The 27,216-nt window shown below is 36.8% G+C and overlaps 1 protein-coding gene across 2 annotated transcripts in view; it reads left to right on the top strand.

Moving 5' to 3' along the window:
- The window catches only part of LOC105052941 (endoribonuclease Dicer homolog 4), a 74,326-nt gene that overhangs the window by 31,943 nt on the left and 15,167 nt on the right, over nucleotides 1–27,216 (top strand). Inside the window, exons 9-19 of one of the 2 annotated variants that reach the window (XM_010933926.4) lie at nucleotides 8,280–8,415; nucleotides 10,891–10,987; nucleotides 14,310–14,502; nucleotides 15,325–15,485; nucleotides 15,600–15,806; nucleotides 15,926–16,191; nucleotides 16,294–16,568; nucleotides 16,664–17,100; nucleotides 24,021–24,121; nucleotides 25,352–25,557; nucleotides 25,709–25,918. In XM_010933926.4, the coding sequence (XP_010932228.2) occupies nucleotides 8,280–8,415; nucleotides 10,891–10,987; nucleotides 14,310–14,502; nucleotides 15,325–15,485; nucleotides 15,600–15,806; nucleotides 15,926–16,191; nucleotides 16,294–16,568; nucleotides 16,664–17,100; nucleotides 24,021–24,121; nucleotides 25,352–25,557; nucleotides 25,709–25,918 (2,289 nt within the window). Of the gene's footprint in view, nucleotides 1–8,279; nucleotides 8,416–10,890; nucleotides 10,988–14,309; nucleotides 14,503–15,324; nucleotides 15,486–15,599; nucleotides 15,807–15,925; nucleotides 16,192–16,293; nucleotides 16,569–16,663; nucleotides 17,101–24,017; nucleotides 24,122–25,351; nucleotides 25,558–25,708; nucleotides 25,919–27,216 lie in introns of both variants that reach the window. The other variant, XM_019853404.3, reaches the window with a different exon arrangement.

Raw genomic sequence — 27,216 nt, 5'->3', positions numbered from 1 at the left:
AAAAATCACTAAAGCAAAGGATTAGAGAAAATAAAAAGTTTGGGTTGTCTCCCAGAAAGTGCTAAGTTTCAAGTCTTAGTCGGACCAAATCCGTGATATAGAATCAGTTAGTATAAATAGGCTCATGAAAACCATGACCTCCTCATTTAGTAGCAACTCAGAATATTTCAATCGTTGTCCATTTGCTTTAAAAGTAGCATCATTGCTTTGGTTATTGATTTCTACAGTCCCATGAGAGAAAACTTCTTTTACTATATAGGGTCCTGTCCATCTAGACCTAAGTTTTTCAAAAAATAAATGTAGCCTAGAGTTATACAAAAAAACTTTTTGATCAGGAGAAAATGATTTTCTAAGGATTGCTCGATCATGAAATACCTTAGTTCATTTTTTGTATATCTTAGCATTTTCGTATGCCTCATTCCTGATTTTCTCAAGTTCATCAATTTCTAGCTTCCTATGTTGTCTAGCCTCGTCTAGATCCATGTTCAACTTTTTGATGGCCCACATAGCTCTATGTTCAAACTCTACTGGCAAGTGACATGCTTTACTAAACATAAGCCTATAAGGAGATATTCCTAAGTTGGTTTAGAAGGCAATGCGATATGCCCAAAGAGCATCCACTAGCTTCAATGATCAATCTTTTCTGTTGGTGCTCACAGTCTTCTCTAGGATTTGTTTGATTTGACGATTTGAAATTTCGACTTGTCCACTAGTCTAAGGGTGATAGGGTGTGGCCAATTTGTGGGTGATATTGTACTTTTTCATTAGGGATGCAAAAGATCGATTATAAAAATGTATTTCTTGATCATTTATAATAGCTCTAGGGATTTCAAAACGAGAGAAGATGTTTTCTTTTAAGAATTTGACAATAACTTTGCTGTCATTGGATCGACATGGCACTGCCTCTGCCCATTTGGACACAAGCAATAGCCACCAGGATATATTCATTCCCAAAAGAGTTTGGAAGTGGTCCCATGAAATCGATACCGCACACATCAAAAATCTCAATGACTAGGATCGGATTTAATGGCATCATGTCTTTTTTTGTGATCCGTCCTACTTGTTGACATCTAGTGCAGCTTTTGCAGTACTTATATACATCCTTAAATAGATTGGACCAATAGAATCCACATTGGAGAACTTTTGCGGTAGTCTTCTTGGATCCAAAGTAGCCACCACAAGCTTAGTCGTGACGAAAGGACAAGATGCTTTTGATCTCATGGTCCGGGATGCACCTTCTAATGATTTGGTTAGGATATTGTTTAAACAGATAAGGATCGTCTCAAATAAAATACTTGGGCAAAGAATTTGTGTTTGTTCTGAGTGGTCCAATGAGGGAGAATCCTATATGTGGCTAAGTAATTGACAATATCAGCGTACTACGGTTTTGTGGTCATAGACATGAGTTGTTCGTCAAGAAAAGATTCTTCTATTGATGGTTCATTAGAGGGTGCATCTGTCAATTGGGATAGGTGATCGGTCACTACATTTTCGATTTTTTTTTTGTCCCTGATTTCTAGGTCAAATTTCTGAAGAAGCAAAATTCATCGGATCAAGCGTGCTTTGGCATCTTTCTTTGTCAAGAGATATCTAATGACTGAGTGATCAGTGTATATAATGACATGTGACCCAATCAAATAAAATCTAAACTTTTTGAGGACAAAGACGATAGCCAAGAACTCTTTTTCAGTGGTTGAGTAGTTAAGCTGTGCATTATTAAGGGTTCTACTGGCATAGTAAATGACTCACTACAGCTTATCAATTTTTTGTCCTAAAACGGCTCCGATGGCGTGATCAGATGCATCACACATGAGTTCGAAGGATTAAGTCCAGTCAGGTGGATGAATGATGGGTGCAGATGTCAGTGCCTTTTTAAGATGCTCAACAGACTCAAGGTACTCAGAAGTAAAGTTAAATTTGACGTATTTGGCAAGAAGATTGATCCATGATCGAGCTATCTTGTTGAAATTTTTGATGAACCTCTTATAGAAGCCAGCATGCCCTAAAAACGAGCGGATTTCTTTAACTGATTTGGATGGTGGAAAATTTGCAATCAGATCTATTATGGCTTTATCCACTTCAATGTCCTTCTTTGAGATAACATGGCCAAGTACTATACCTTCTTTGACCATGAATTGGTATTTTTTTCAATTAAGCACTAAGTGTTTCTTCTTGACCATTTTAAGATTAGTCTTACGTGATGTAGGCACTCGGAGAAGATGGAGCCAAAGATGGAAAAATTGTCCATGAATATTTCTAAAAATCTCTTGATCATGTCAGAAAACATACTGACCATACACCTTTGGAAAGTAGATGGAGCATTACATAAATCAAAGGGCATGCGTCTGTAGACAAAAGTTTCAAATAGACAGGTAAATGTGGTTTTCTCTTGATCCTCTGGTGCTATAGGAATATGATTATAGTCAGAATATCCATCAAGAAAGCAATAGAACTTATGTCCAGCTAATCTTTTCAACATCTGGTCAATGAATGGTAGGAAAAAAATGGTCCTTTCTTGTGGCCGCATTCAATTTTTTGTAATCAATATAGACTCTCCATCTAGTTTGGACTCTATTCGGCACTAACTCATTTGCTTCGTTTTGGATCACTGTCACCTCTGACTTCTTAGGCACTACTTGAATTGGGCTAACCCATAAACTATCTGAAATGGGGTAGATAATTTCATTGTTTAGTAATTTGAGAAACTCTTTCTTCACTACCTCCTTTATAGCTGGGTTAAGTCTTCTTTGGGGGTCTCTAATTGGCTTGGCTTCCTCTCCTAAATGAATTCGATGTTGGTCAATTGAAGGGCCGATCCCTTTAATGTCAGCCATGGTCTAGCCTATGGCTTTCTTATTCTCTTTGAGGATAGCTAAAAATTTCTTCTCTTGGGTTTGATCTAGGTCTGATGCGATGATTATGGGCAGAGTTTCTGATGGACTTAGATACGTATATTTGAGGTGCTAAAAGAGTGTTTTGAGTTCTAGTTTTGGTGCTTCCTCAATTGATGGTTTGTGTATGGTTTATTCAGTCTTACAATTGGTTCGACAGGTGGTTGCCATTGTGGATGAACTCTCTGATCACTAGATAGAAAAATTTCATAAGCTATTTCAGATTCTAATCAGAGATTACAATCAAAATCTTCTTCTCCCAGGTCAATGGGCTCATAGATCTCATTCTGGATCAGGTTTACGTCAACAAGTTGGTCCTTTTTGTTTTTAAGATTGAAAATTTTAAAATCAATGGACATGTTTCCAAATTAGAGCTTCATCAGTCCATTGCGGCAATTGATTAAGATGTTGGTGGTTGCTAAGAATGGTCTTCCTAAGATGATTGGGATGTGATTTTTTGGATTAGACACTGGTTCAGTCTCGAGGATCACAAAATCTATAGGATAAATGAAATTACCGATTTTGATTAGCATATCCTCCACAACTCCCTTAGGTACCCTCATTGATCGGTCTGCCAATTGCAACGTGATTTCTGTAGGGTTTAATTCTCCTATCCTTAGTTTTTCATAGATTGAATAAGGTAAGATGTTCACACTAGCCTCTAAGTCTAACAAGGTCCTATCGATGATGGTTTTCCCAATGACACAAGAGATTGTAGGAGATCCTGAATCTTTGTACTTGATAGGCATGTGGCTCGAAATATATGAGCTCACACTAGCTGTCAAGAAAGCTTTTTTGGGAACGTTGGTGGTCTTCTTCTTTGTGCATAGGTCTTTAAGGAACTTGGCATATGTGGGAACTTGTTGGATCATATCTAGTGGAGGGATATTGACTTTCACTTGTTTAAACATTTCTAAGATTTGATCCATATGGGCTGAGTGTCTGTTGGATCTAAATCTATTTGAAAAAAGAGCTATAGGGTTGGTGGGTGATGTTTTGACTCGCTTAAATTCTGAGGTGAATTCTGCAAGTGGTTTGAGTGGTTCGTCAATCTCTGTTGATTTAGGCTCTTTAGATTTGGTCTGATTGGTCAATTGCTCATGAGGTGGTTCAGACAATGGGTCATCTTGATCTTCGGGTATACCGACATGTTGTCTACTTGTTTCTCAGACCTTAAAGTGTGAATTGCATTTAATTGGTTGATCTGGGCTCCTTGTTGCGGTCCTTGATTGTTCTGAGTCTTCGGGTTAGCCTCGGACTGACTCGGTAGTTTATCTTTTTTTCTTTCACTTACAGTCGTGGCTAATTGATCTAACTGTATTTGTAAACGGGCAATAGCCTGGGTGTTGGAAGTTAAAAGCTGGCCCGTGGTCTGCATGAAGTTGTTTAGTATAGTATTGGTGTTAGCAGTTGATTTTGCCAGGACTTCTAGACTCTTTTCTAGTGAGTTAAGCCTTTGATTATTGCCGAAACCTGGTGAGTTATTTGATGATTGAGTGGGCCTGGGGTTAGACTGAGTGAAGGCTGGTCTACTTGAGTTTGATCCTTGTGATCAAGAAAAATTGGGATGGTTCCTCCATCCTGGGTTGTAGGTTGGTACATAGGGGTCATTAATAGGTCTTTGATAGGCTGCATTCATCTGTGCTACTTCGTTCTCAGTTGGGCCCATCAAGAAAGGACATCTTTTCATTGTGTGGTCTGTGGCATTACATCCATTGCAAGTGGATGTTGAAACATGGTTCACTTGGGTGTCTCTTGAGTTCTAAGGCCTCTATCCTACGGATCAAAGATGCAAATTTAGCCTCTTTAGCTAGGGAAGGTTGAACTTGATGTACACCCCCTCTTGAAGGTGTGAGTCTATTGGGTTTCCTAGTAATCTCCCATTGTAGGCTTTTTTTTGTTAGGTCCTCTAAAAATTGTCAGGCTTCTACAGGCTCTTTGTTCATGAATTGACCCTGACACATTGATTTTAGCATGGTTCTAGGATTTGGGTCTGGTCCTTTATAAATAATTTGGCACAGCCTCCAAGTTTTTATTCCATGATATGGGCACTGTCTCAAAAGGTTCTTAAAATGATCGAAGCACTTCCAAAAAGACTCACCAGATAATTGATAAAATCGATTAATTTCATTCCTAAATTTAGCAGTCTTATGGTGTGGGAAAATTTTTTTCAGGAACATTTTAACAAAACCCTCCCATGATGCTATGGATTGGTTAGGAAGACTGTATAACCACTTTTTGACAGTATCCTTGAGGACAAAATTGATCAGTCTAAGTTTCACAGCATCCTCAGTGAGCTGTTGGAGACGCATCGTGGTGCATACTTCCTCAAATTTTCTCATAAAAATGTATGCATTCTTGATTTCGATGAATTTAGGAAGCATGTTTATGATCTGAGGTTTAATTTCAAAATGGCATCAGTTTGTGGCAATCGGATACATGAGGGTTGGACTGACCCAACTGGATAGCAAAGGTCTTTCGGGATCCGAGGTTCATGTTTGGATTCACCTATGGTGGGCTTAAGGTCTACTGGACTAGATGTAGGGTTTGGATCTATTCTCACTAATTGACCGGCTTGTCCAAGAAGAAAGTTGGGAATTTTCAGTTATTTTTGTATTTTTTTTTAATGGAAGAAAAGAGAAGAGGAAGGAGAGATAGATGAAAAGAAAATTCTAAAGATGAGTTCTAAGGAGTCCTAAATTTAGAGATGATAGATAAGAGTGTTTTAATTAGGGTTAATGTTTGTGGGTTAGTAATCAAGTTATGCAGTCAATCCTAGCTAAGGGTATCCTAGATCTAGACAGCTCCTAACTGTTCCAAAGTCACCTTCGAGCATTCCAAGTAAAAGATTAGCCACTCAACTGGCCAGATAAGTGTAAGATTGGTGGGGATCCCCCTGTTGCTTTCTTTAGACATCAATTGAGTTGGTCAGGTAAGCGAATGGAATCAATTAAATAATCACCTTTCTTTGGGACAGTCTTTGAACCACTTTTTTAAACACCAGTCAAAATGACTAACCCTAATCCGGTCCAACTCTTAGGATTTCTTGTCTTAGTGAGCTCGAGTGTCCTTAGGGGCCAACTTCTAATTGATTTTAAGTTAAGGTTTAGGTCAATGCAATATGAAGGATGGTGGTTTGTGGGTCAAGGAAGGGTGATGAAATTTCTACCTTATCTTATTTAGGATTTGTGTCCTTAAGATGTTTTATAGAATTATGCAATGCAAGATGAAAATGTGGTCAAATTTGGTGATTAGTCAAGAGAAAATTGATTTGTTTCACTTTTTAAGTTTTGTGATTAAGTATCTAATTCTTTAAGTAGATTATGAGGTGTCAATGTAGAGATTTTTTTTTTAAAATAATTTTGCAAGAAAGTAAGTTTGACTAAGTAACCAAGTAAGTTAGAAAGCAAATAAAAAAAAATTAAGAATAAGACTAAAGAAAGCTATTTTTTTTATAAAAAAATAATCACGCCTAGATCTCCGGCAATGATGCCAAAATTTGATCGCTGTCGTAGGTGGTCAAGAATAAAAACCAACTCAAACTATATAGATAGGATGAGTCGGGATCGTTTCTTCGGGGATCTAAGGCAATTACTTTTTTTTATGAAGAAGTAATAAAAGAGAATTGATTATAGAAAGATTAAAGAGAAATAAAATAACAATGATTAAATTGCAAGTGTAAATTAATTTGTGAAAGAAAATATGTCAGAGAGATAATCCAAAAATTTCGAATCCACTATGCAAGTTAGATTTATTTTTTTCTTTTTTTTTTTATATTGCAATATTAATTCTTGTGATTAGGGTATTAGTATAGCTTATTTCTAAGGGATACGGATTGTATCAGTAGATCATGGCTCATCCTATTGGAGTATAAACTATCTAAATCTAATTATAAGATATAAGATTTAATCTAACATATTACGATCTATTTCTTCTGGGTATGTACTGTATCCAGAGATCACGGCACGTCTGTAGAGGGTATAGGCTGTGTAGGCTGGATCAATACCTAAGAAAAATAAAAAGATATGAAATAAAAATATAATTTTATTGTATGAGAATTAAATACAAGAAAGAAAATAAAAATCCATTTACTGGTTTCATCATCTTCTCGGGTTGAAAAGATTTAGCCGCGCATCAAGATCTGCAATGCTTCCTCCATATTTTTTTTCTAAACAAGAGCCTAAGAAAATAAAATAAAATTTGTTGCTGCTGCTGCTGCTGCTGCTCTGTTTCCCTCTGCTAACTGCTTCTTCTCTGTTTTGTATCCACAGTCTTTTTTTTATAGCTGAAATCATGGTTGAAATCGAGTGGAAAATAGAATCCTATTCATGTTCGAACAGGTGAACCCACGCCCGTCGTCCGATCTCGATCAAACGGCCAAAATCCTATCTAAAAATGTCCTAAATCAAGTCGGCTGCGTTCCTGATCGTCGGATCCTTCCCCAGATTGAACGAGAACCGTTAGATCGCGCAAGAAAGACTCTCCCAGACTTTGTTCTTCAGTCAGCAATGATTCCAGTCGTTGGATCATGCAAAGCTCGCTTCCGGACCGTTGGATCGCACTATCTCAGTGGGCCACCACTGCTTGACATGGTAAAGAGTGTTTTCAGCCATTCGATCACGTGTTCAGATCGCTGCCAACTGTCCGATGGCGCATAGAAGCAGCCCCGCCCGATGGACCGCGACAAAGACTGCGGTAAAAATTTCGTGGACCGTGCCCCATCACCTGTGGACTGGCCTGTCGGTCCACCATGCACCAGCCGGTTAATTGGATCAGATTGGGTTCGATTTTGGCTTGATTTTGGGCTGATTTTGAGCCCAATTTGACTTGGATTCTGAGCTTCCTTTGGGTCTTGATTCAAGATCCATTTTATGTCTGATTTGTTCCAAATTTTAGTCCTTCTAACCTTCGAATCGGGCTCTTTACTTTGACAATCATCTTTTTTGCAAAAGATCAATAGAAACATCAATTTTTATTAAATAAAGCTAAATTAATTAATAAATTGATGCTTTTATTAACACGTTTATGGTACTTATCAACCGCTAAAGTGGAAGAAAGGTGCACTCTCTTGATGTGGGGGATCATCACTATGTTTGGTACATGACATTATGACACTTTCGTTAGTTGTTTGTATGGTGGAATTCTAATATGCTATAAATATTATGTGAATGACTTTGGTCCAAGTCTTTTATATATTTCAAGGAATTTCAGAGTTATGTTTTGATGCCTAGACATGTATATCCCTGACAGCATACCATGTGCCTATCTGCATTGTCTCTACCTGCCTTTGAATGCCTTCAGTTAATATTTTATAGGATCTGATGTATCTTCCCAACTTAAGCTGAAGGCTCAACATAATTTTTTTTTTCCTTGATTAATGTGTTGAAGGCCGCACGAGTCTTTCTAGCTGCAGATGGGATTGATGCAATGGAGAGCGAGATAGACAACAATAACAGTGACAAGTGCCTTTCAGACCAATATTTAAGCAAGGCAATCTCAGTTTTAAGTGGTGATTTATTATATGGTATGCTTTATAGTAGACATTTTTAGTTGTTGCAGTATAATATTTTAGTGAAATGTATCACATTTGTTTTTGTCCCTCGCATTATAGTGCTTGTCCAATTTAAGTGATTGAATATTTGCTCTACACAAACTCTGTAGGATTGCATGACATGCATTCTTCTGCAAACCTTCTTAAATATAACAATAGGTAATACTAGAGTCAACGGAAAAAAAGCTTATCAACCACTACCTTTAGAATTGATTATGGTCATTTTTTGCTCGTCTTTATCATATAAATCAATTTAAAATGTAGTAATACATCATATATCTTCACCTCTTATGAGGAAGGTGTTTATCTAAATATTCTATATGTATCAAGGAATGCGGAACCATCTTGAACTACTTGGTTTGGGGTGTTTCGAGTTGTGCCGGCGACGAACTGAGATGGTTCTGATATTCAAAATGAGAAATTAGTGGAAGGGGGGAGGGAGTAAGATAGGGAGGAAGAGAGAGAGAGAGAGAGGGGAGGGAGGCTCACCGAAGGCCGCTGGAGGGTGCGAAGGACCGAAGAAGGGTCTCTGGCTCTCCGCCCTCCTAATTGAAATAAAAAAAATCAGAAAATAAAAAATAGGGGCCCAATGGACTCCTCTTTTAGTCGTCCATTGCCGAAAAAATAGCAAAATGAAAAAAAGGGGCCCGGTGGACCTCTGTTTTGATTGTCCAATGGGTGGAGACCCTCCTTCGGCCCTCCAATGGCCTCTGTAGCCCTTCGGCGGCCTCCAACGACCCTCCCTCCCTCTCCCTCTCTCTTTTCCTCTCTCTCGTTCTCCTTCTCCCCCACCCTTTCTACTGAGTCAGTTTGGTCCTAGCACGGAAAGGCATGGGGCATACCAAACCTTTTAGTGGCTGGCCGACTGGTCTAACCCTAGGTATCGGCATAGGGAATCTTGGTATGTATACACATGCATGGTTATGTGTGTCTAACTAGCAAACATGCACGCAAAATGAATATAAAGCATATAAAAGAACAAAAAATGGTGTTCTATGATCAAGTGGTTACCAAAAACTCATGGCCCATTAGAGAATGTGGTGTTAGGATCAAATTAGATAGAAAATATAGAGTAGAGCTGGTAGGATCAAGTTAGGCCGGCTACGTTATACCCCATACTAATGCATGGTATGATGTTGTGTCAGTATCAAGGTTTGCTGTACCATCTGATATGGAGTATATTATACCATACTGTATCGGTACCGCATCGAACAGACACTATCGTACCATACCAAATTGCATACCAACATTATAATAAGATGGTATCGGTATGGGATCTGATACTGAAATAGTGAACCTTAGTCAGTATAGTATCATCTCGAGCCCTTCTATCATTTCAATTCCTTTTTGGGTCAGTATGATATGTCTGGGACCTGAATCACCAGATAATATGGGTTGATATAGAAAACCTTGGTAAAGGTAATCTTTGATGGACCTAAGCCCTTCAAATGACTTTTAATGTAGTTCTCTACAAAGGTTATTTTAAATAACTACACAATATATTTCACAAAAATAAGTTTCTTTATCTAAATGTAATATTCCATAACTATATGCATTTTATTGAATGGCCTCTTAACTCCAAATATATGAGATAATGCCTAAATTCAACATATTGGTGAGTGCTACTAAAAATTGAAGAAAAAAGTAAATGTTCTTGGCACCAAATAGGGTTCAAAATTGGTAAACATAATGAATTTTGAATAATTGAAATTCAAGTAAATAATATATGTGTTCATAGTACATGATGATTTCACTTATCTAATAGTGTTCAATTTTGCCTATGATTGTTGAAACTAAACAGATAAAGAATAAATAATATATAATACTCATAACTTTTCTTGACTTTTTTATTTTCTTTTATTATTACTATTTTGATACTTGATTGAAACTTTGAATCTCAGAGCGAAACTTTCAAAATTGTCAAAACTACAGTAACTCCATAGAGCCAGCTAAAATCTAAATCAAAACCAAAATCAAATATTTGAACCTGGAAGGGTTGAGATTGTACTCCATAACCTTTGGATAGATATGGAGAGAGGGCCAAAGAAAGACCATTTTAGTTGACCAAACCTTGAGGAAGATGGTTGGGTTTAGGACTTCTTCTGCATTCTAGTTTTACTCCTAGACGTGACTTTTGCAAGGTAAAGGCTTAACAAAGGATTAAAGTATGAGAAAAGCAAAAAATAAAGTTAGGCTCTAGATGTCTAGAACCAGGGATTTCTTCCTCTTGCATATGGGACTGTGTGAAGTTCATGTTTATATTTTTTTCTTTAATTGTATGTTTTAACTTGCACTTGGAAAAAGAAAAAAAGGTAATTGTCTTGTGGATGGTAAATAATTTTATTTATTTAGACTGAACTGTTGAGTGTATTATATAGATGATCAATGATTGATTTTTCATTCAATATCTAGCACATCTGAGAGGCAAGTGTTCTTCTGATTTTGTAGATGATACGAAGGGCCGCTCTGTTACTTTAGAGACTTTAGAAGAACCATTTTTCTCAAAAAAATTATTAGTTCTCATTGAAATTCTGTCATGTAACAGGTCAGTCTGAATTTTTTTAATCAATTTTGTGGATTGTAGGCGTACTTCAAATAGATATTTATTGTATTTTGCTTTCTCACTCAGATATTGAGGTATTGCATGCCAACACTTGCGAGCTTGGCATTGGTATGGAATATGACATGTGCGCCAATGCTTGGTCCATACTCGCAGGCGAAGCATGCATTCCATACAAAGTAGCATGCAGCGATATTTCACTTTAATTCATGTTTCCACTATCATATGCTTTGTAATAAAAATGTCAGTTTTTTATTTTAATTTTGTAGTTTATGCATGTTTATGTACATGTATCCATGGTTATGTGCATCTGCATGCATGAGTGTTCGTTTAGATGTGTGCATGCATTTGTATAAAGTGATTTGGCCCATATTTATCTGTGCCACTGCATCATAGGCCATCAAAATTAAGGATCGTCACTAGAAAGCAAACATAGAAGACTTTCCTTAGTACTGAATCAAAAGATTACAAAGTGGACAGTTTTTAGTTTTGAGATATTTGGTTTGATTCTATTTATGTTTGATATCCTGACTTCTTGGATGTTGGTTCTGTGTACTAGGATCTGTAGATGACAATGAACAGATTAGATCTTTGACAAGAAACCCGTTTATGTTATTATGAAACCGTGTTGTAACCACAAAATGATTAGATTTCTTTAGCTTCAGAGTTATATATTGTTTTTTTATGAATTTTAAATTGTATATCATGATCACAAATAATTTTTTTTATATGACAAATTCAGTTTAGATGACAGATTCATGTATGATTGAACTCAAAGACTTATGAGTTCAAAAGTTTCCCATGGTTAGAGACAAAATTTTGCACATGATGTATGTGCATCAGTGCATGTATAGGGAAACAAGTGTGCATGTGTACAAAACATTTGCATATATTTGTTTATACTTGATGCATGTGTATGTGTATGTATGTGCAAGTATGTATATATGGTGTGACTGAGTCAATGAGTATGCCCGAATTTATATATTTCTTGCTCATGTTTCTGTGTATGTATTTTGTTTCACGTGTAAAATATGTTTGGAGAAAAAATCCGATGTTTCTGAGATTGTAGCTCCATCTTTCATGAGAGTAGTTTAATATATACAAGTTACATGTACTTGTGGCAACTACTAAATTACAAGCTTTAAGGATCAATTAAATCCATTTTTAAAAATCTTCTTAGAACATATACAAATGCAAGTATTATTCCTCAAACTAACATGGTAATAGCTAAGATGAAACAATCTCCAAGTCACCACAATCTTATATCATGGTTTTAAAGAGAGAAAGTGTTATGGTATAGCTGTCAAATTTGTGACATTCATAACATTGCTCGGTAGATTGAATATTTACATCTTTACCATGTTCAAGGTTGGCAGAACCAGTATGGGATCTATATCAGTTGCTTGAGGTGGTACCATGTTGTGCCGACTTGCAGCATATCGATAAAGGGGGGCCGGAGAAGGAAGGGGAGACTGGGAAAGGGAGAAGGAAACAGGGGAAGAGAGAGAGGGGGAGTGAGGGTGAGAGAGAGGGAGACGGAGGGGAAGAGAGAGGGGGATCCGGAGCCCCTTCTCCTTTGACACTGTGTAAAAGGGGTGGGGCTCCTGTTTTGAAATGAAACAGGGGCTGCCAACTTCACTAAAAAAAAATTTCAAGAAAAAAGGGGGGAAAGAGGTTTTGGAGGGGGGAGGGGGGGGGGGCCGGGCGCGGGGCGCCCTGTTTCGAAACGCCGCTGTTTTGAAACGAAACAGAGGTTGTCGACTTCACTTAAAAAAAATTTGAAATGCCTCTGTTTTATTTCGAAACAGGGGCTTCGCCTCTGTTATGCAGCGTTGGAGAAGAGGGGGCTTGAAAGCCCTCCCTATCCCCCTCTCTCGGCCTCTCTCTTTACCTGTCCCTTCCTCCCCCCTCTTTCTCTTCCTCTCCTTCTTTCTCCCTTTCCCCCTCCCTCGCCATTGTCTTGAACTGAGGGATGGAACCATGCTGATCTGCTCTTGGTATGGCTTGGCATGCCTCGATCTGGAGGGTTTTTTTTTTTTTTGTTGGGGGGGGGAGGGGGGGGTGGGTGGGTACAGCAAACCATGACCACCATCAATATCTCTTATAGCTTTTGCACAAACTACATGGATCAACATAAAATTAGCTTTTTGAGTTGTCTTCCTCACATGTCACCACATGTAAAACTCTCATAAATCATCAGCAAATTGTAACGTCATCTATTTGGCATCTTGAACACAAAATATGATGTTAGGCAATTCTTATGTTTGCCTTTTCCTTTTATTTTCATTTTTATTTTCTAGTTTTTGAGAGAGGTATCTTTCCTGCCATGCTTTCTTCATCACTTAGAAAGGAGGAAAAAAACTAAAACATCAGGAGGAAAGCTTCTTAGTTTTTACTATATTTAAATGCTTTTGGTCCTGATGATGAAGAAATTAATGTTTCTCCGAAACACATTTAAGTTTGTTTTCCTGATTATCTCTCTTAAGTGAGCTCCCTAGTGCTTCCATGCTTGTCATAAATTTAAAATGCCTTCCTAACTCTATAAGCTGTGAAAGAGAAAGCATGAGGTTTTTGGTTTGCAAAAGTTTTCTATCACAGTTCTTTCTTTATTAATTAATCTAGAATTAGTGCACTTAAAGAAGTATTATTCATGGTTGATTTAGAACTATGTAAGCTGGACATAGATTGTGACACGCCCCACTCCCCATGCTTTAGTAGCTTATTCAACGCTAGACTTATATTCTATAGGAACAACAGGTGCGCTAATTCTCATGGGCACTAACACATCTTGCTCTCCTTCTCTTTGTACTAAAAGGCAATGCACAGTGTGCACTGCAGCAGTCATGACACATGAGCTAGGATAATTTTATGAACATGTAAGGTTTGTGCATAATATTGTTATTGCAAGATCAAAAAGCACATTCTAGAGTTTTCATGCCCTTCTTGAGATCAAATCACATATAGACTCTAGATGGGTTAGCTGTTGTGGCAAACTCTCCAAGGATATGATAGCATTTTTCATCTTCATGTGCTAATTGAGATCATGAAAAATTTCAAAGTTATTTTCAATCCAACTTTAATGAATCCATCAGTCATCATCTATTTATGTGATATTCTAGCAAATAAGTGGAGCTGATCTGTGGACATGGAAAATATGTGGTTTCATGTCCATATTTACTTGACCAAGAAATTTTATATAGCTGATTATAGAATTTCATCAAGGTAAAGAAAGAATTTGTTCTTTCTTTTTTGCAGTTCTGAGTAATATATTTTTAGAGTGTCAACATATGCTTTCTTTTCTTGACAGGCTACAAGAAAACATGAAATGTATAATTTTTGTGAAGAGAATCATGGTTGCAAGATCATTAGCATATATCCTTGGGAACATAAAGTCTCTTCATTATTGGAAATGTGAGTTTCTCGTGGGATGTCACTCTGGATTGAAAAGCATGTCACGGAAAAAAATGAATTCCATTGTTGAAAAATTTTCTTCTGGTGAGGTACTGTAACAACCCCTTGTTAGAAATGTTTTCTGATAATTCCATTACTACTTAAAGACTAAACTGTCCAAAGGTGCACCATTATACCACTTCCACTGTATTGAATGTTGTTTCAAGTTTATCAAGAATAGCATACATTGGGTGATAGCTAATTTTTTTTTCTGTAACATTTTTGCATCTTTGATTTATTTTTTTTGTTTTAGCAGAAAATTTTTGAATTCTCCATTGAACTGGAAAGGGTTGTATGTATCAGTCTAAAGCGAAGAATATATACCATGAAGACGACGAAATTAGCTTTGGAATCTTGGGCTGTGATTACATTTTTATATAATTATGTTCATGATATAAACCATGTCACTGTATATTTCTTTTACTTTCATTGTGTAGATGTTATGGTTAAATGATAGGAACATTGGACATGAAACTTCTGTTGTTTTGATGATTTCTGATAGACCTATTCTAAGATAAATAACCTGTATGGTTTTCCGTAATATTGGAGTAATCTATTTTTCAATTGGTCAACATACTATTGTTAATATGACTAAAATGCAACTTTAAATTCTCTGTTGATTTAGTCAGGGATCTGATTTTTTGGCCATTGATTCAGAAAAATATGTGCAGGCTTAACGAAGACCTTTCATATTATTCACTGTGTTTGTAAGCAATTTAATAAATGCAAAAGAAAAAACAAGCAGAGGAAACCCATAAACCATGAATTGAACTCCACAAAGAAGTGAATAACACTGAGTGTGCTTGATTGTACAAGAATGCCTTCCTGATCAGCTTGAAAGAATTTTTTGTTTCATATTGTTGATGTGCCAGGTGAATCTCCTTGTTGCTACTAATGTAGCTGAAGAAGGACTTGATATTCAAACCTGCTGCCTTGTAGTGCGGTTTGATCTGCCTGAAACTGTAGCTAGCTTCATACAGTCCAGAGGACGTGCTCGGATGATAACATCTGAATATGTATTTCTTGTGGAAAGGTGCTTTCTTTACGTAAATGTTGTCCGAGTGCTTGAGCACTTGAATTTCTCTACGTTCTTTGTTTTAAAATGAAGTATTGACTAGATCATCTTCATCCATTATTTCTAACTCAGAGGAAACCAGCGTGAACAGAAACTACTGGATGATTTTATGTCTGGGGAGGATATTATGAATAAAGAAATTAGTTGCAGGACATCTAGTGAGACCTTTGATTATTTGGAGGAGGCTATGTATAAAGTTAGTAGCACCGGTGCCTCCATCAGTACTGGCTGCAGTGTTTCCCTTCTTCATCGTTATTGTGCCAAGCTACCTTGTGATATGTATGCAATTGATCAGGCTTTTTTTTTTTTTTTTTGTGGCTTCATTATTTTGTGATCGAAAATTCCATGTCCATGTATCCCCCTCAGTCTGACTTATAAAATTGATGTTTCTGCTGCAGATATTTTATTCCTTCACCAAAGTTCTTTTACATAGATGACATAAATGGGACCATTTGCAGAATAATTCTTCCTCCAAATGCTCCTATTCGTCAGGTCGAAAGTCTGCCCTATCCTTCGAAGGATGAAGCTAAGAGAAATGCTTGCCTTCAAGCATGTAAGGAGCTTCATGAACGAGGTGCTTTAACCGATTATCTTTTGCCTGGTCTAGATGATGGAAAGAAGAACGGATCAACAATGCATCACTCCAAGTGTGACAGTACTGAAGGTTCACTTGTTTGTTTCACTTTGTTCTCAAAATTTTACTGCTATACAGGTGTTCAATACATCAGTTATTTATTTATTTATTTATTTTTCTTGCATTCTCCAGATGATAATCTAAGAGAAGAACTTCACGAGATGCTAGTTCCTGCTGCTCTTAAAATATCATGGAATAATCTTGATAATGACGTAAATCTGTTTTTTTATTATATTAGATTTGTTCCTATCCCGGAGGATAGACAATATCAGATGTTTGGTCTTTTTGTTAAAGCTCCTCTTCCTAAAGAAGCTGAAGCACTGGAAGTTGATTTGCATCTTGCTCATGGTAGAATTGTTAAGACAGGGTTTGAACCTTTAGGGACGTTAACATTTAACAAAGAAGAGGTGAAAAATCTTTAGACTTAGTCAACAATTTCATTCTAATATACATCCTACTTCACATGTAGATCTCATCTAACATTATTCAAAAATTTTTGCAGACCAAGCTAGCAGAAAATTTCCAGGAAATGTTCCTCAAGGTCATCCTTGACCGGTCAGACTTATCTTCTGAATTTGTTCCATTGGGAAAGTATGATGCATCTCAACATAGCTCATCAATCTTTTATCTCTTGCTTCCAGTCAAGCAACAAAGATATGGTGAAAACTTGACTGTTGATTGGACAACTATTAGACGTTGCTTGTCATCACCAGTCTTTGGCCCTATAACAAATTTGTGTGAGAAGGATCCCCATCCGATGAATGATACTTTGGAGCTACTTAATGGTCCAATCAACAAATGTGATGTCTTGAACAGCTTAGTTTTCACTCCCCACAACAATCTATTTTTCTTTGTTGATGGCATTCTTCATGAAACAAATGCCAGCAGCCAATATAGGGGTACAAGAGCCATGAGCTATGCGGAATACTACCAGAACAGGTATATGAATAACGTGCTTCCTATACATGTAGTCATGCAGATTTGGACGTACAAATTTCGATGTGTGTGTGATTTTATATAAAGATCCACCATGTGCTTTTTGGGTTTAGGAACTTATTAGCTATCTTGGTAATTAGATGGTTCTATTTTGGGAGAGGAGGTAGAGAATTGTATTAGTAATATAGTTGAGGTTCAAGCATTTTCTTATCTATGGGGATGTTAGATATGCAAAAACCCAAACAAAGGGTCATAATATCAAACTCTAGAACTTGAACTTAGTATATGAAAGGGAAAAAGCAAGATAACCATTAATTTCTGCTCAGGTATTTAATACACATAGACCCTAAAAGATTGTTGACAATATAAAAAAATTGTCTGCATATTTAGAAAAGATTACAAACTTTTATAGCTTATTAATCCGATCATATCATGTATTGGCAAATAGAAATTAGTTGACTCTAAATTGTTCACATTTTCTGAACTTGTTTTTATGTCATTATAAAAGTAGGTAAGAGCAAGGTTTTAAATCCCATGGGATGGAGGTATCTCGGTTTCTCCATGGAATGGGACATCTTGCTATCGCGTCCTGTCCCGACGACAGTCCTGATCATTCGATCTGGTAGATATCCTCCATCTCTCTCCTTCTTCTCTTCTCTTCTTTCTTTTTTTTTTCTCTTTCCTTTTTTCTGTCTCTTTCTTCTGCCTTTGTTTCCTTTCCTTTTTCCCTTTTTTTCTTTTTCCTTTCTTTCTTTCTTTTTCCCTTTTTCTCTTCTTTCTCTTTCTCGTCCTCTTCTTTCTTTTTTCCTTCTTTTCTTTTTCTTCTCCTTTCTTTCTTTCATTTTTCTTCTTCTTCTTTCCTTTTATTTTTTTTCTTTTCTTCATCTTTCTTTCCTTTCTTTCTATCATCTTTCTTCTTCTCTCCCTATGTAGATTGGTTTCAGAGTCCTAACCTTGTCCTGGTCTTGTTTTCTCACAGGAATGGGACATGATGGTTGGGATGCCCTTTGTCCCATCAGGATGCAAAATCTTGGGTAAGAATCCTATTTAAGTAGGTTTGGTGTGCAAGAGTCCGGCTTTGGATAGATTTTGGGTTGGCCCATTGATAGGTCATAAAGTCACTAGGATTTGCTGGTTTGCTATTTTAAGTGTCTTTATCAAGGTTCAAAACTTTAAGTATTTGAGATACTGTAATGACCAAGAATGGGTATAGCACACACCATATCAGGGACCGTGCCAACAAAGGGTATCGATGGGTATGTTGAGAAACACCCAAACACCCTTGATGTGGTCTTTTGCAACCTCAAGACTCTAGTTTTGTTTTTTTTTTTTTTTTTTTTTGGGGTGGGGGGTCTATTTATGTTTTCTTGTTTAAATATTATGATTTTGCAAAAAGTAATATATGGGTATTGACTTCAGTGTCCTTGTTATGGTTTTTGTGTGTGTGTTGAAGTCATTAACACGCATAAACATCATATAATATTCACATAATCTGCAATCTGAGATACATTTAAAAGATATATATGTTAAATTAGCAATTAAAATGCCAGTAAAGAATGGAAAGAATATATTTATAACATTATCTAACAATAATAACAACGTCTACCAAAAATCATTCAAATGATCATTGTTATCATTGATAATCACATACTTGGCATTAGCTTAGCTATCCATATATGTTGCCCAGATATGCAACCCAAGAGACAGGGAGGGGGGGATAAATTGGGTTCTTTAAAAATTTTTCATTATGTGCAGCGGAAACCAACTTTCTCAAGTGTTTGTGAGGTGAGAGAATAAATGTATGCAATGAAAGCAATGATATATGAATGTAATCAATTAAAGCACGCACAAGCACAACAAACACAATGATTTTTATAGAGCTTCAAAGTCAAACCCAGCTTTTTCATCCCCTCCCTCAGGCTCCCTCCTTGCAAATTCAATCCACTATTCATTAATCCAACGAATACACCAACATCGGTTCCTCATCAACCAATCACCCTTAGCTTACCCATAAGCTAGTTTATACTCCATTTCCCAGGCACAAATAAGCCTTTACACTCCGTTCCAAGGTATACAGATCTACGTATCCCTAACTTTCAACTCCCCTTGAAACTTGACAATTCCAAATACTACAAAAAGAATAAGGAAACTTCTACAAATGATTGCTTCTTGTTTGGGCTGATTTGAACCCTTGTTAGCGTGCTTGAATGTTGGAGGGAAGCTCTTTATTGCGCACATCTAGATGGAATCTCAAGTTAATGCTTTAGAAGTGGTGGACGCTCTTGTATTCAATGCTCGTGAATGTAATGACTTGTTCTCCTCTTTTCTCTTCTTCCTTTCTTGATTTTGGAGGTATCTATATCTTCAAGAATGGCTGGAGAAGCTCTTTTGGCCGTTAGAGAGGTAAAAGTAGGTGTTGGAGGCCATTTAATGTAGTCTCTACTCACTGGAAATCTAGTCTTTGGAGTTGTCATGCGTAGAGGGATCAACTCCTAATCACTTGGGATCAACTGCTGATAGGCTAGGGTCGAGTCCTGAAAGGTTGAAACGGCTGAAAATTACAGTCTTCTGTCTTCGTCCTGTGGCCATCAAGGGGTTGACTCTTGGCTTCTTGTGGTGGACTCTTGACTCATAGAGGTTGACTCCTAACCTGCAAGGGTCGCCTCTTGAAGTAACGAAATTTCAGTTTTTTCTATTTTCACCTTGTGGCTTTCTGGGATCGACTCTTAGCTTATTGGGTCGACTCCTGAACTTGTGCTAGTCAGCTCCTGCATGCCGAGGTCAACTCCTGAACTTGTGCTAGTCAGCTCCTGCATGCCGAGATTGACTCTTGGAATGCAAGAATTGACTCTTGAGATTTTGAAAAATTATAGTCTTTTGTTTTGAATTGTGATCTTTCATGGGTTGACTCCTATCATTCTGGAGTTGGCTCCTCTATTGCAGAATCACCTGAAAGCCTTCAAACACTTCTCTAGCTTTGACATTCAATCTCTTTTGCTCCTCCAAGCTTTCTCAACATTTCAAATGCCTCAAGCTTCCTTATAAAACAACTACTCCAAAATACACAATCATTAGTGCCATACTTATGTTTTCTACTCATCAAAATCAATCCATTGGGTCAATAATATATTTTAAACCAATTTTAATTTTTTTCGAAATCTTTTAAATATTATCTCTATTTTTTTGGTGTAGCAATTTGACTTCTCTTTGTTTTAGTAATTTTGGTTTTAACATTATATTTATAACATATTTCTTAATTAAGCAAAATAGATAATTTATTTAAAATTTATGATAATTTTGGGCCTTGGCTTGAATTGAGCACACTCCAATTATGCTGATTGTGGATCAAATTTTGGTAGCATGTGTGCATCACTGTTGGCAAAATAGTTGTAGAATGGTCGATTCTATGTGAAAGCCCTTGTAGCAACTTGTCCCTTATTCCTCTTCTCTCCACCGTAAAATGGTGGAAAACAAGAGAAAATTGCCTTCTAACCCACTTCTCGAGCATTAGCCAGGTGTATCGCTTGATTTGAGAGCAGTCTGAAATTAGTTCAAGGCAAAACGTCCTTGATTCATCCTGTATTTATTGGCTTTATCTGCCATTTGTTCTAGTGTCTTGGAGATGGTTCAAATAATTTGTGTTCAGATTGAGCCTCCATGTGCCAAAAAGAACCTTTTTGTACTAAGGAAGCTTCAGTATAGCATGTATTAAGAGGTACACATTGAACTACTCGGTATTTCAGACCTTGCTTTCTATATAAGGTTATGTGAGTTTATGAAATTTGCATTTTCAAGAAGGATTGTGTATGGTGTAGATCTTGTGACTTAATTTCAACAATACTAGTTTACTCGTAGAAGAAGTCACAAAGTTTATTTGAAGATCTACTAGGGCTGGATCACAAATAATTATACATGTTTTGGGAAGGTGAAAGGTTTTCTTTAGGCCAGTTTTGGCCCTTCATCCTCTCTTTTCCATCTCTATACTTTTACCTTTGGTTTGTTTATATCATCTTTTTTCTTATTTTTGCATTATCCTTTATCTAAAATTTACTTATACATCAACTACAAAGCCTTTTGTTTAGCCTAGAAGTCTTTAGAACCTTATTGCTTCTATCATTTCTCGTCACAAAAAAAATTTAGGGTTGGTTGGTTTTATCTTTTATTTGCCCTTGTCGTAGAGATTGATCAGTATTATCCCTAAGACCAGAAGAGCTGGTATCTATAGGCATACCTGCTAGCGATTGGTATGATACGGTACCTGTCCGTACCATATTGAACCATGGTGTATCGGAATCACGAGGGAGAGTAAGGAGAGGAAGGGAGAGAGAGAGGGAGGGAGAGAGAGGGGGGAAGACATGGAGGGAGATTGGAGCCTAAAGATTGTTGAAGGTAACACCTACCCCCAAGTTTCAATCTTCCTACTGGACTAGTCCCTTTATTTTGGACTTGGCGGACAAGTTGTCCCTATAGTCAATCTCCTCCCCTCTCCGGTGCCAAATTTTGTCCTGGATCTTTATCCCCAGCTACTTGACTAGTTCCTCACCGGTGAAGTGTCGGTACACACATGTGATGCGAAGGAGAGTTGAATCTGGGATCAAGGCAAATTACAAGGTGAACAAATGCAGGGACATTTGGAGTAGCCTTTTGATCGGCGCATGAATAAGGTTTCAAAAGCATTGAACCATGAAAATGATCCTTTTTTATTGGCCAAACTGAAGCATCAAGCCGTGCCAGTTCCCGACTAGTCTGGGTTGGTACGCCCCGAATTGGCTAGTTCGGCACGATTTGGCTGACCGTGGTTATCCCCTCTACAGGTTGATGGCAAGAAACAATCTAATCAAGCCTGCCCGTAATTGCATCCCTTTCCTACATCTACCTGCATCATCGCAAACCATGTCCGCTTGGTCCTACATCATCATGACTATGGCCACAACAATTACTAGATCCATCTTGTATAATGGAACTTCTACTTTTTGATCATCTAATAGATGAAAGATGTGTTTTTGTGCATTCGTGCTAGTATGTTTTTTTTTTCATGGTACATTCAAGGTTTAAATATGCTTGGTAATCATACGAGAATATGGTATAAGTTTATATTTATAGCTAATTTGTTGGTTCCAATTATACACTAGATTTTAGATAGCAGCAATCTACAACAAGTCATTCTTAAAACCTATTATACATGTATTTTCGGTAACCTTGTGGCTTGAATGTTTCCTAGATCTTGTACTTACTAAAATGGGAGAGTTTACTTAACATATCAAGATCTGGAATAGGATTAGAATGTATTCTGCTTATTTTGTCTAAGGATCTTGCTTGCTTCTACTGGTCTTTCATTATGAAACTTAATATAAGAAAGTCTAACTGCGGATTTCAATTTCAATGCAATATTGAATGAAAACTTAAGACTAATTGTACATTGTTGGTGCTGCACCTTTTCCTTTCCTTTTTTCTTTTTTTGGAAGAGATAGTTAGATGCCTTTTTTTACTACATTATATTGGCATCAGAGTTTAGATCTGCCTTTTTAAATATAGTTAATTTCACTATTTTTTCACAAGAATAGGAAAATTTGTAGTACAATCACAAATTGCCAACAATTTGTATTTGCGAATTGGGTAGACTTTATTGGCCTAGCTGATCAAGTGTCTGTTGCATAGAGAAGAAGAGGAATCCTTAGGTATTCATGATGCAGGTCATGGTTGCACAACATAATGAACTGCATGAAGGCAAAAATGTTGGAAACATAAAGGTTGTCTAGATTATGAGAGATGCAAAATGTAAAGGAATGACAATATCTGCAATCAATCCATCTCATGTTTTCACCAATGATTTGGTTCTCTAAGAATTAAGACATCTGTAGATATGAAGATGTCAATAAGATGAAACTTCTAAACTATTTAGCTGTCAAGACCATCAAGCAGATGGATCAATTTTGTGCTATTACTTCAGAATGAGGTGCTTTTGGAATGCAGGTGAGTTGCTTTAGCGGAACAGATTGGCATATGCACCTGGATGGTTATTCTATAAATCAAATGGAACAAGTGTTTGACTGGATAAACCAAATAAGTGGCCTTCTTTTCAACATGTCTTATGTAGAAGCAACACGTCAAACTGATCTATTGGACTGCTTAATTGTATGTTATTGTCAATATCCTCCATTGCCGATGTTGTCTTGAGGGAATAAGCTTGGATGTTATTGTCAAGGTTTTATGTCCCGGTGGGATGGGGGGTGTCTTGGCCGTCTTGTCCCATTCCTATGAGAAATCAGGATCAGGACGGGCTCGAGACTCCGAAACGCATCCCACATGGGAAGAGAAGAAGAAGAAAAAGGAAAGAAGGAAGGAAAGATGAAAAAAAGGAAAAAAGAAAGGAAAGAAGAAGAAAAATGGAAAAAAGAAAGGAAGGGAGAAGAAAAAGAAAGAAAAAGGGAACACAAGAAAGGAAGGTAAAAGAAAAGAAAGAAAAGAATGAAGAAAGAAAAAACGAAAGAAAGAAAGGAAAAAAGAAAGGGAGAAAGATAGAGGATATCCACTTGGATGCATGATCGAGACTGCTGGTGGGACGGAATGGGACAGCGGGGCATCTCATTCCATTGAGAAATCAGGACATCTTTGTCCTATGGGATTTAAAAGCTTGGTTATTGTTGCTTATAGATACAATGGATAGACCACCTAATAGGCACATTGAATGCATAAAGAAAGAAAATATTATTTTTTTGCCATACAGGCTAATGTTTATGATGGTGTCCTAGGGTAATTGGACTATGAGGTGCTTTGTATCTTTTATGTTGTTGAAATTGCTCGCTGCTGTAATTGCTGTCCTTTTTCTTTTGTTTGTAAATTTGCTTCTAATATTACTGCTATTCTTGAAGCATTAGAGTAGTCTGAATATTGTTTAATAATTCGATGACTGTTAATAGCAGGTTTGGTATTGAGCTATTGCACTTAGAACAACCATTTTTGAAGGCCAAACAACTCTTTTCTTTGCGTAACTTGCTCCATAATCGATTACAAGAGAGCACAGGTAATCACCCTGGGGCATATTGTTTGTTATTATTTAATATTTCCATTTTATTTGCAGCCCTTTGTTTATTGCAGTTTGCACAGAAAGTACCATTCCATCATATTTTCTTCCATATGTTGAGTACTTCCCAACATTTAGCTTCAACTACTCCTGAAACTGTTAAATTATGGATTCTATTGATAAAGTATGATAAATACTTTCTTTGAAATATTTCTGGTGCTATCAGCTTTGGCACCTATATGACATCTATGATATGGGTGCCTTTGGCCGATTCAGTTGTACCATACTGACTTGGTATGGTACCAGTACAGTGTTGAGGCTCAGTACACCCTTGTACCAACACATAGTACAGCTGCCATCTTGACTGAAAGTGTACCATACTACCATGTGTTGTATGGAAGTGTGCCTTACGGAACCAACTTGTACCGGTACAGATTCTGGTACAGATGCTGAAAATCATTCTTTAAAGATGGCTTTTATGCTTCATAATTGTTTAATTCTGGCAACATCCATATTCATTTGTATGGATTGTTTCATTAGCTCCGTATCCTTATCAAGAACACACCAATGTGGGAAACTCTATCTGCAGTTTGCTATTAGTTTGAGGGGTGCTAGGAATGTATGTCATGTATCCTACATACAAATATTATGGCACTGAGTATGAAACGTGAGTCTATTGGATGCTAGTGGTTGCAATTTACAACAACTAAAATGCCTAATAGTCCAAAAATCAAATGCTTTTCAGCTTATATGGTCTCTGTTCTCTAATCTGTGCATCGAGTAGTTAAAAAGCTAACAATTTTGACCTGTAGATACAAATATACAATTATCTGATTTATGATTTAATTGGATACATAACTGTTTATACTTTATATGCATATTGATCATAGTCGATGAGCGTAGCTTTTGTGCTCAATGGTAACAGTTAGGTACATCCAACAAATTTATCTCTTGGTTTAGGCTATCAATTTTGCTACTTAGTTCGGTGGTCATCTGGGTCTTTGCTTTGCAGCGTGGGTGAACCAATTCTAGTGATCCCTGTATGGATATATTTCTAACTCAACTTGTTTAAGCGCATATAGAAGTTTTAGACATGGAAATTGTGGACTGGTTGTGATTAAGGCCTATCCAGTGTATGCTTACTTCTAGTCCTCTTATTACTTGAGTTATGATTTTTCCCCCTAATGGGTTTATGTAAGTGGCTACATTTTCTTTTGTCTGCAAAAGCAGAGGCCCGTGAGATGGTGGAGCACTTTGTGGAATTACCTGCAGAACTATGTTTGTTAAAAATAGTTGGTTTTTCAAAAGATATTGGCAGTTCTTTGTCGTTATTGCCTTCTTTGATGCATCGTCTGGAAAACTTGCTGGTGGCTATTGAGTTGAAGGAGGTGCTTTTAGCATCTTTCCCAGAAGCCTCTGAAGTTCGAGCTAATTGTGTAAAGCCTTCTTTTCCATTTGTTAATATTGTTTTTTGCACTACTATGTATATTTTTAATTTGATGAGTAACTTGTTTTAGTCTTTAAATAATTTTTTGGTTTTTATGCACTTCAAAGCCTCTTTTTCTGAACCTGACAAAAATGTTTTAGATTCTTGAAGCGCTCACTACAGAGAAATGCTTGGAGCGTCTTTCTCTCGAGAGGTTTGAAGTTCTTGGCGATGCTTTCTTAAAGTATGTAGTGGGTCGTCACAGTTTTGTTTCATATGAAGGCCTAGATGAAGGCCAATTGACCAGGAAGCGTTCTAGTATTGTGAACAATTCGAATCTTTATGATCTAGCAATTAGAAAAAATTTACAGGTGAAGTTACTTCCTATAGAATATTTCATAATTTTCATTCATATCCTGTAAAGTCAGAATCTTCTCTAAATAATATATATGCTCATTTTTTTTGGCTATAGTAATGCACAGTTGCTTTCACTTTTGTTTTCCGATGTTGTCATTCTAGAAATGGAAGTGAAGGTTCTGAAAGGATGATAGTGATATCTTAATAGCATCTATAGCTGTTGTACCTTTTCTCCTCTGTTTTGAGCTCATCAGAATTTTGTCATGCTTTATTCTTCATTTTAAAGTCTTAAAGCATAATCCCATATTACTTCCAAAATGCGCTAAGTTAATCCTCTCCTGCCTCAGCTTATAATGATAATTTGATAATGAACGAAATATACTTGCAGTCCTCACAGACACATAATATGCTATGAAGTATGAATTCTCTTTTACCTTGTGGTTCTGATAATTATTATTGGAAACCAAGCTCCAAAGAATCACATATCATGCCTCCATCAGTGAGAGCCTGATATGATTTGCATATGTTGCTATACTGTGATGACACTTGACAAGCGTGGTAAACCTTTTTGTTTTCTTTTATATATATGGATTATTTTCAATAGCTTTTGTTTGATCAATACATGACATGTGTAAGCTTCTGAAATACATGAATGATTCTGTATAAACCTGTCAAACACTAGCAATATTGTTAAATGTCAAAAAGGTAGTTTTATATGGAAACACATAGAGGATTATTCTTAATGGAGATGGAACTTACAGATTCAAGAATTACCATCTCAAGAAGGCTGGTCCATTAAAATCTCTTATATCAGTATGTAGAGCTATATATCGCAGCCTATTGATTGATATGCTATGTTATGATTTGTTGTTGACTAATATTACGTCAATACATTCTGTTAATGATAAATGGGTTGCTATGGTGCCCAGAAAGCCTCAATATGTTACATATCATGTGGCATGGTTTGACAAATCCTACTAGCACACATTAACGACTTAAACTGAAACTTTTAATGTTATGAAACTTCCTTGAAGTACAAATAACAGCTTCATCTGCAACTTTCTTTTTGGACCTATAGACCTAAAATAACAGATTGTAACTAATAATGTCTGTTGAATGATATCACCAATAATATGAACCTAAAATTATGCATCTCCAGTTAAAAAAAAAAATGGATACACATAAGACTATGAACCAGGATAAAACGTATCCAGTTCTTCAAAGGATGGTGATTGGGGATCTAGAATAGGTCAACATCATTACATTGTCCTCCTTTAGTTTTTGTAGCAGGAAAAATAAACTCTAGATGACA

The sequence above is a fragment of the Elaeis guineensis genome, chromosome 10 (assembly GCF_000442705.2).
Source record: "Elaeis guineensis isolate ETL-2024a chromosome 10, EG11, whole genome shotgun sequence".
NCBI lineage: Eukaryota > Viridiplantae > Streptophyta > Magnoliopsida > Arecales > Arecaceae > Elaeis > Elaeis guineensis.
This window is presented reverse-complemented; position numbering and strand designations above follow the sequence as displayed.